Source organism: Macaca mulatta, chromosome 20 (assembly GCF_049350105.2).
Source record: "Macaca mulatta isolate MMU2019108-1 chromosome 20, T2T-MMU8v2.0, whole genome shotgun sequence".
In the NCBI taxonomy this organism is placed as follows: domain Eukaryota; kingdom Metazoa; phylum Chordata; class Mammalia; order Primates; family Cercopithecidae; genus Macaca; species Macaca mulatta.
This window is the reverse complement of record NC_133425.1, coordinates 85,140,448-85,149,871: the sequence shown is the minus strand read 5'-3', so window position 1 is coordinate 85,149,871 and position 9,424 is coordinate 85,140,448. Positions and strand designations below refer to the sequence as shown.

The following is a 9,424-nucleotide window of genomic DNA, read 5'->3' as shown; positions in this document are numbered from 1 at the left end:
TTTGCCGTGTGGCTCCCTGAATCCCCACCCCACTGGCCAGGCAGCACAACCACCCCTGCTGCCCACGGCAGAGGCCGCTGAGGATGTGGGGGAAGGAGCCACAGCCCAGCCCCAAACCAAGCCTGGCCCCACCTCTTGAGCATCTGTCAGCCTCCAAGACCCTCTGGATAGAAGCAGGATCCTCTTGGGGCTGTTCCTGGCCAGGCAGGTGTGGGTTTCACCCTCTTGGACAGGAGAGCTCCACAGGGCATCAGTGGGTGGGAAGGAGGGAGGTGAGGCTGGGGTCCTAGGTCATCACTGGGGACCTAAGCCCAGAGCAGTCACCCGAGGGTCTTGGGAATCATCACCGTTCTGTGCATGGGGACACAAATGCTCTGAGGTGCACAGAAGGCCGCCGTGGACAGCATCTGCCAGGGGGGTGTGGGCAGATCAGGATGTAGTGTTCCTCAAGAAAGGCACCGCCAGCAGCTTGAGATGACATGAGGAGGCAGGTGGCAGGGCTGGTGGGGTGGAGGTCCCAGCCCTCGATGCTACCAGAAGCTGGCTGTGGGGCAGTGTCGCTGTCCTCGGAAACAGTCTTAAAAGCAGTAGCTGTGGACGTCGCTCAGATGCTCTGTGCTTGCACCCTCAGGAGTGGCTGGTTTACCCCCGAGGACCCCGTGGGGAGACAGAAGAAGTGTCTCTGGGTGGGGGCAGAGCTGGAGCATCTGCCCCAGCCCTTGATGTGAACCCCAGCTGGCCATGGTGCCTTGGAGCTTGGGTAGGGTCCCTGCTCCGGCCTCAGTGTTGGGTGTCTAGAAGAGGGGATTTTAAAGCCTGCTTCATGGAATGGTGGAGATGAGCTGTGTCTTGAACAAATCCTGGCGTGGGAGCACCTGCTGGTTTGGCATCGGGCCACACCTGCAGCCTGAGCACTTTGGGGGCCGGGAACGTCCCGGCTCGGCCGTCTCCCTGGCACTGAGAGCCGGCAGACGTGTTCAGGTGCTGCTGCTTGCTGCGCAACTTTGCCCTCTCTGAGCTTGCGGCTCCCCCGTAAGACAAGAATGAATAATATAATTCCTTTTAGAAATCCTACAAATAAAGAAAAAACTAAGAGCCCCAATGAGAAAAACAGCAGAAGCTGGCCAGGCATTGTAGCTCACACCTGTAATCCCAGCACTTTGGGAGGCCAAGGTGGGCAGATCACGAGGTCAGGAGATCGAGACCATCCTGGCTAACAAGGTAAAACCATGTGTCTACTGAAAATAAAAAATTAGCGGGTCATGGTGGCAGGCGCCTGTAGTCCCAGCTACAGCTACTCGGGAGGCTGAGGCAGGAGAATGGTGTGAACCCAGGAGGCGGAGCTTGCAGTGAGCCGAGATCGCGCCTGCACTCCAGCCTGGGCGACAGAATCATGTCTCCCTAAATTCCAGTGTTGAGATCTGAACCCCCAGGACCTCAGTGGGACTGTGTTTGGAGACAGGCTGTCTACAGAGGTGATGATGTTAAAGTAGGTCACCAGGGTACCTGCTGTCTATAGTTGGTGCCAACTGTCGGCTGGGACCTCAGGGCTGTCAGAACAACAACCTGAGGACTGGATGGGTCTCCAGCAGCTGCCGAAACGACCACAAAATGGGTGCCTTACAACAGCAGAAATGTTCTCTCTCACCATTTTACAGGCCTGAAGTCAAAATCAAGCTGTCAGCAGGGCTGACTCCCTCTGGAGGCTTTAGGGTAGAATTCCTTTTGCCTCCAGCTTCTGGTGGCTCTAACATAGCTTGTGTTGCCTTAGCTCACGCTCCCTCGTCCCACTTTGCCTCTGTCTTTAGGCGGTCTTCTCTCCAGTGTGTTCATATCTAAGTTTCCCTCTTCTCATAAGGACACCAGTCATATTGGATTGAGAGGCCATGCCAACCCAGAACAACCTCATCTTATCTTGATTCTGTCTGGAAAAGCTACTCCAAAAAAGTCCCAGGAATAGGCTCCAGGTGAATGTGAATTTGCAGGTGGAAGTTTGCAGCCCAAAACCTCCGCACACGGCTGTGGCCTTCTCACTCTCGTGGCTGGGTTCTGAGGGTATGTGTTAGTCTGTCCTCATGCTGCTGTAAACAGCTGCCTGAGGCTGGGTAATTTATAAAGAAAAAAGGTTTAATTGACTCACAGTTCCACATGGCTGGGGAGGCCTCAAGAAACTCACAATCATGGCAGGAGACGTCTCCTCACAGAGCGACGGGAGAGACAACGAGTGCCAAGCAAAGGGGAGAACCCCTCATAAAACCATCAGATCTCGTTCCTTTCACTATCACGAGAACAGCATGGAGGAAGCTGCCCCCATGATTTAATTATCTCCACCTGGTCCTGCCCGTGACTTGTGGGATTACAATTCAAGATGAGATTTTGGGTGTGGACACAGCCAAACCTTATCAGAGGCTAAGTATCTCAACACAAGGCCGGGGTGTGACGTGTTTATGATCTAGCCTTGGAATTCACTCCAGCTCTATTCCATGGGTTGAGGCAGGTGCAAAAACCGGCCCAGGCCCATGGGAGGAGAGCTAGGCCCACTGCTGATGGATGGGCTGGTGCCACCAAATTCAGGGAGGACGAAGGCAGAGCAGTTACCTCCACCCTCCTCCGCATCAGAAGAAGAATAAAATAAAGGAGTTGAGGCTTACGAAGTTAGCTGCCCCGAGAACTGGTGTGGACTCATGGTGGCACTGGACACCAAGGCTGGGTTCAGTAAACTGTAAGTAAAAGAACTCCCTGTCCAGAGGTGGCCACCTACATAGGGAGATCCACCGACTCCATTACAATTTTTTTTTTTTTTTTTGCAGACAGAGTCTCCTGTCGCCCAGGCTGGAGTGTAGTGGCGCAATCTTGGCTCACTACAACCACAACCTCCGCCTCCCAGGTTCAAGTAATTCTCCTGCCTCAGCCTCCCAAGTAGCTGGGATAACAGACATGAGCCACCACGCCTGGCTAATTTTTTTATTTTTAATAGAGACGGGGTTTCACCATGTTAGCCAGGCTGGTCTCGAACTCCCGACCTCAGATGATCTGCCTGCCTCGGCCTCTCAAAGTGCTGGGATTACAGGCATGAGCCACCGCTCCACGATCACAATATTTCTAAGATGCCAGCAGGGAACTAACTGCCAAATAAAAATTCTAAGAAAAATCGGGGACCTCGCCGCCCAGGCCCAGAGAAAGTTTCAACAAACTTGGGCCTTGGTTTTGGTGGCCTGGAGAGGTGAGGGACACAGACGTGAAGGAGCAGAGCCTGTCCAAAGCGGGGGTGTGGGGTGGGGGTGTCTCGGCTGGGACCTCCAAGGGTCTCCCTCATCCTCCTCTACTTCTGGGCAATGCGAGAAAGTGCCTTTAGCACAGAACAGAGGAACCCGAGCGAAGAAAACGTCCCCGGGAAGCCGTGGCCCAGATTTAGCCTGGATGGATCCGGGGCCCAGGTCAGCTTTTAGCTTAGAGAGGGGGCGGCTTCGCCCTGCCTCAGAGACCCGCCCAGACGATGCTCTCAAGGGCGGCAGATGGCAAGTGCAGGAGGAGGCCGGGAAGCGGAGCCAGCAGAAATAGAATCTGAGGTCCCCGCACCCACCTGAGGCTGCTGTTTCAGACGAGGCTGAAAGGCTTGTCCTTGCGCCCACCTTCCTCGCCGCGGGCCCCTCCCGCAAGGGGATGGCCCCGCCCGACAGGGGAGGCCCGCCCCCGGGTCCGGCCAATCCCCGCCAGGTAGTGCAGGTGGCCCCGCCCCACAGGACGGCTCTTCCCAGGATCCAGCCAATCCCCGTCAGGTAATGCCTGCGGCCCCGCCCCACAGGGGACGAGCCCGCGCACCTGCTTCCTCGCGGCCGAGGCGCCCGGGGCTGGGTCCCCGTCTCGTGGGGAGGAGCGGCCCAGGCACAACGTTCACTGAGCGCCTGCCATGAGCCCGCAGCCCTCGACCCAGGGGCGTCGTGAACGATATCGGTCCCGTAAGGGGACGGGCGACGCGGTGACAGGAGGCTCTCGGGGTGCCTCGCGCAGGTGCTCGGCCGGGCGGGACGCCGCCTCCTCCCTTGCTTCCACCAGGCCCCGCCCAGGCGCACAGGCCCCGCCCTCCTAAATTAGCCAGAGGCGGGGCCTGTGCCAAGCCCCGCCCCTAGCGTCACGGCCGCGGACCCCGGGCGGAGCCGGCTCCCGGCGGAAGCGCGCGGCGCGCGGGGAGGCCCGAACTGAGCGGCGGCGGCTGGAGAGCGCTGGGGACAGACAGGTAGCGCCGTCGCCCGCGGGGTCCGCAGCTCTGTCTGCCGGGCGAAGGGACTCTGGTCGGGAGAGGGCTCAACGGGCGGAAGCGCGTGTCTAGAGAAGGGTGCGGTCGATAACCGGGGGCGCCCCTGGAAGGCCGAGGTACCCAGGCTGGAGGGAGGGGCTGGAGGTGCGGGGGCGCCCGGCTGGAGGGACCTGGATCGCTGGGTGGGCGGACAGCTGATGGGGCCGAGGTCTCCAGGGTAGGGGGTGCCGAAGGTACCGGGGGCGCCCAGCCGGTGGGGGGGGGTCTCCAGGCTCGAGGGGTCCTGGGGACGCTGGGTGGGGGCCCGGGGAGAGAGCGGCTGGCGGGGCGCGGCCGTAGGTCCCTGACCCCCGCCCCCCGCAGGATGGGCAGCAGCTCGCTGTCCGAGGACTACCGCCTGTGCCTGGAGCGCGAGCTGCGACGGGGCCGCGCGGGCGTGTGCGGGGACCCCTCGCTGCGCGCGGTGCTCTGGCAGATCCTGGTGGAGGACTTCGACCTGCACGGGGCGCTGCAGGACGACGCGCTGGCGCTGCTCACCGACGGGCTGTGGGGCCGCGCCGACCTGGCGCCCGCGCTGCGCGGCCTGGCCCGCGCCTTCGAGCTGCTGGAACTCGCCGCGGTGCACCTGTACCTGCTGCCCTGGAGGAAGGAGTTCACCACCATCAAGGTAGGCGGAGGTCAGGAGGAGCGCGCCCCTCGTCCTGGCCTGCGGGTCGCGGGGCCGTCGACTGTGGGGGACCACGCCTTTCGGGGGAGAGGTATCCTCAGTGCCCGGTGGGCTTCTCAAGGCTCCGAGCGCTGAGGGGTCGTGGGCGTGTGGGGGCACCCACTCCTAGGGCTGAGATCATGGGGTGGGCGAGGGCAGGCTGGGTGCTGCCTACGGGGTCCTGCCCTGAGAGCTTGCGTCAGTGTCTTCCCTAAGAGGCCTCGCGGCTCCAGTTGCCATGGAAATATTAGGACAGGGGCACAGAAGGGATTTGAGGTCTCGTGGTCATCCTAGTTCCTCTAGGATATGGGCCAATCCCATTTGCAGAGGAGGACAGCAGATGGGTGCATCCCTGTGAAGTCTCAGGGCTGGCACAGACCTAGTGAACTCCTCGGCCTGGGGCCGGAGGCTGTGCCCAGGGCTGGAGGCTGTGCCCTATGGCTGGCCTGGCCCCTCTAGGTGAGCTCCTGGCGGCAGGAGGGGGCAGGGCCGCCGGGAGCTCTGAGCTAATTCGGAAGAGTAGGAAGCCGATGACGTTACTGCGCACGTGGGCGAGCTACGCCTCCGCCGGTTGCCATGGCAGCGGCCGTCTCTCCGCGGCTCCCCGGGGACACCTGCTGGTCGGAGGGGCCAGGACTCTCATTCATGAGAGAGACGGACAGGCCCGCCCTTGAGGCCTCCCAGCGGGGCAGGGCAGGGGAATAACCGGCTTCAGTGCTGGGCAGCCCTGGTTTGGACCTAGTCCTGCTGCCTCCTGGCCTCGAGGCCTTGGCCAAGTTAGCTAATCTCAGCCCCTTTCCTCCCCTGAGACAGGGACACAAGAACAGTCCAGTTCATGGGGCCAGAGGAATGAATCGAAGCCCCGAGCTGAGTGCTGCAGGCCCTGGGTGTTCCACACATGGGCCGTGTCATGCCATTAGATGCTGGGAGTGCCTGAGTTAGGGAATTTTAGTCAGGAGACGCTCGCAGTGATTGTCCTGAGGTTCCTTTAGTTCTTCACTTAACTGTAGGCTAGAAAGCACTCACCCTTGGCCGGGCGCGGTGGCTCACGCCTGTAATCCCAGCACTTTGGGAGGCCGAGGTGGGCGGATCATGAGGCCAGGGGTTCGAGACCAGCCTAACCAACATGGTGAAACCCCATCTCTATTAAAAAATACAAAAATTAGCCGGGCGCGGTGGCTCACGCCTGTAATCCCAGCACTTTGGGAGGCTGAGACAGGCGGATCACGAGGTCAGGAGATCGAGACCATCCTGGCTAATACGGTGAAACCCCGTCTCTACTAAAAATATAAAAAGAAATTAGCCAGGCGTGGTGGCGGGCGCCTGTAGTCCCAGCTACACGGGAGGCTGAGGCAGGAGAATGGCATGAACCCGGAAGCCAGAGCTCGCAGTGAGCTGAGATCCGGCCACTGCACTCCAGCCTGGGCAACAGAGCGAGACTCCGTCTCCAAAAAAAAAAAAAAAAAAACAAAAATTAGCCGGGTGTGGTGGTGGCGCCTGTAACCCCAGCTACTCAGGAGGCTGAGGCAGGAGAATCACTTGAACCTGGGAGGTGGAGGTTGCAGTGAGCCGAGATTGTGCCATTGCACTCTAGCCTGGTGACAGAGCGAGACTTCGTCTCAAAGAAGAAAAAAAAAGCACTCACCCTTCTGCTATCCCATGGCTGTCAGCCCAGTGCACAGACAGCCTCTGTAGGGCTCTGAAAACAGATGCTACACCCCCGTGGTGGAATACTACACAGCAGGGGAAATGAATGCTACAGCTTCCGTCCTGATCTTCTAGAATATAATGGAAAAGAACAAAGTTCAGAACAACACGTTTAAGAGGCTACCTGTCTAGCTTTGGTTAGAAACCTTACAAAGAAAAGAGGTGAAAAAAAACGGGGGTGGGCTACCTCATAAGAGGGGCAAACAAAATCTGTATGGGCAAATACATTCAAAACTAGATTAGGCCATCTCCACGGGTGAAGGGAGTGGTGGGAACCCAGAACAGTGGAATTTCTCAGTAAGCTCTTTAGTTTGTTCTGATTCGTGAGCCAGGTTAATGTATTAGTTGTTTTTTCCATTAAATTTTAAGAAATTCGGCCGGGCGTGGTGGCTCACACCTGTAATTCCAGCACTTGGGAGGCCAAGGCAGGGGGGCGGGGGGGATCATGAGGTTAAGAGATTAAGACCTTCCTGGTCAACATGGTGAAACCTCGTCTCTACTAAATATACAAAAATTAGCGGGGCGTGGTGGCGTGCACCTGTAATCCCAGCTACTCGGGAGGCCGAGGCAGGAGGATTGCTTGAACCTGGGAGGCAGAGGTTATAGTGAGCTGAGATTGCACCACTGCACTCCAGACAGTGCACCAGTGGTCTGCACTTTTGAGACTCTGTCTCAAAACAACAACAACAACAACAACAAATTCTCGTGTTTGGGCCTGGCCCAGACTGACTAAGCCTAGTCTCTGGGGTTGGGCCTGAGCATCAGAAGCTGCCAAGGCCTGAGCGGACAGATCCCGGACCCACTGTATCCTAGGGTCCGGCCTATGGGAGGGTGGGCAGCACTGACCGGGCCGCTCCCTTGCAGACATTTTCCGGGGGCTACGTGCACGTGCTGAAGGGTGTGCTCTCAGACGACCTCCTCCTGAAGAGCTTCCAGAAGATGGGCTACGTGCGCAGGGACAGCCACCGGCTCATGGTGACCGCCCTACCCCCCGCCTGCCAGCTGGTGCAGGTGGCCCTGGGCTGCTTCGCTCTCCGGCTGGAGTGTGAGATCCTGGGCGAGGTGCTGGCCCAGCTGGGCACCAGTGTACTACCAGCTGAGGAGCTGCTGCAGGCACGGCGTGCCAGCGGGGACGTGGCTTCCTGTGTGGCCTGGCTGCAGCAGCGGCTGGCCCAGGATGAGGAGCCTCCACCCCTGCCCCCCCGAGGCTCCCCTGCTGCTTACAGGGCCCCACTGGACTTATATCGGGACCTGCAGGAGGACGAGGGGTCGGAGGACGCCAGCCTGTACGGGGAGCCGTCACCAGGCCCTGACTCGCCCTCGGCAGAGGTGGCCTACAGGCCGCCACTGTGGGAGCAGAGTGCCAAACTGTGGGGCACTGGGGGCCGGGCCTGGGAGCCCCCAGCTGAGGAGCTGCCACAGGCCAGCAGCCCACCCTATGGGGCCTTGGAGGAGGGGCTAGAACCAGAACCCTCCGCCTTCTCCTTTGTTTCTCTGCGACGTGAGCTGAGTAGGCCTGGGGACCTGGCCACCCCTGAAAGCTCTGCAGGGGCCAGCCCGAGGCGTATTCGGGCAGAGGGGGTACCGGCCTCAGCCTATAGGTCTGTCTCTGAGCCCCCAGGCTACCAGGCACACAGCTGCCTGTCCCCTGGCGCCCTGCCCACCCTCTGCTGTGACACCTGTCGCCAGCTGCACGCTGCCCACTGTGCAGCCCTGCCCGCCTGCCGCCCGGGCCACTCGCTGCGTGTGCTGCTTGGCGACGCCCAGCGGCGCTTGTGGCTGCAGCGTGCACAGATGGACACTCTGCTCTACAGTAGTCCCGGGGCCCGGCCCTAGGCCAGCGGGGCCCCAGGTCAAGGGCTCTTGGGAGACAGCTCCCGTGGTGCTTTTCTCTTTGCTGGCGAGGGGTCTGGGCCTCTGGTCGCCTTGTCCCTGGGGGAGTTCTGGGCACAGCAGGGGGTTGAAGAGTCCAGGCCAACCCCTGCTGGAGGTGGGACTCTGTCCATGGAAAGCTCCAAGGGCAGCAGGCCTAAGCTGGCCCGCAGGAGCCTTTCCACATTTCCCCGCCCTCGGAACCCAGATGCCCACATGTGCTGGGCAGAGGGGTCCAGCCTGTTCCAGCCAGTGCCTGAACCTGTCTCTGAGAAGGACCCTGTGCCCCAAGGCCTGCGGCTCCGGGCCCGCTCCCTGCAGTACGGGGCTCAGGACTTGGTCCTCCACGTGTCCCAGGGATTCTCCACACGGGTGTCCTCAAGGGCCTGTTGGTGACACTGAGGTCCCCCCGCCAAGCTCTGCTGGGGCCGATCTGGGGGGCTCTGCTGGGTGCATGGCTGACCTGGCTTCGGGGACCCCAGCCCTCCCCTTGGGTGGCTCAGCAGCTGGGCCCACAGACAGGAAAGGACCTGACCTCAAACCAGATGTGGAGGTGCCCGAGAACCGCAGGAACAGGCCGCAGTAGACGGCTGGGAAGGCCTGAGCGTCCCTGCTGCTGGGCGGAGGGGCTGTAGGCAGGACACCCAGGCGGCTCGGTCTTGGTCAGTCCAGTGGTAACAATGCCCCTCCCCTCCCCTTGGGTGCAGCCCACAGGCCGGAGAGAAGATGGCTCCGCCCTAACCTCGGGTCTGGCGAGGGAGGGGGCAGGGTGCATCCACTGGAAGCTGAGCCTGCTCTCCCTACCCTCCTCCCCACCCTCTTCCTCCCCAGCACACAGAGGGATGGTCAGCATCAGAGCACATTAAACGCTGGTGAAACCA

At 60.4% G+C, this 9,424-nt stretch overlaps 1 protein-coding gene across 2 annotated transcripts; it reads left to right on the top strand.

The window, feature by feature from the left end:
• Positions 1–4,166: 4,166 nt before the first annotated feature.
• Positions 4,167–9,424, top strand: SPATA2L (spermatogenesis associated 2 like). 2 transcript variants are annotated; one of them, XM_015126818.3, is made up of 3 exons: positions 4,167–4,374; positions 4,622–4,925; positions 7,536–9,424. In XM_015126818.3, the coding sequence occupies exons 2-3, from the start codon at positions 4,623–4,625 to the stop codon at positions 8,505–8,507; spliced, it is 1,275 nt and encodes a 424-aa protein (XP_014982304.1). In that variant the 5' UTR covers positions 4,167–4,374; position 4,622; the 3' UTR covers positions 8,508–9,424.

Bases quoted from the DNA above. Each gene is read 5' to 3' on its own strand.
- SPATA2L (XM_015126818.3), top strand. From the start codon at position 4,623: ATGGGCAGCAGCTCGCTGTCCGAGGACTACCGCCTGTGCCTGGAGCGC. The intron at 4,926-7,535 runs GTAGGCGGAGGT...GCTCCCTTGCAG, and splicing joins AGGAGTTCACCACCATCAAG to ACATTTTCCGGGGGCTACGT.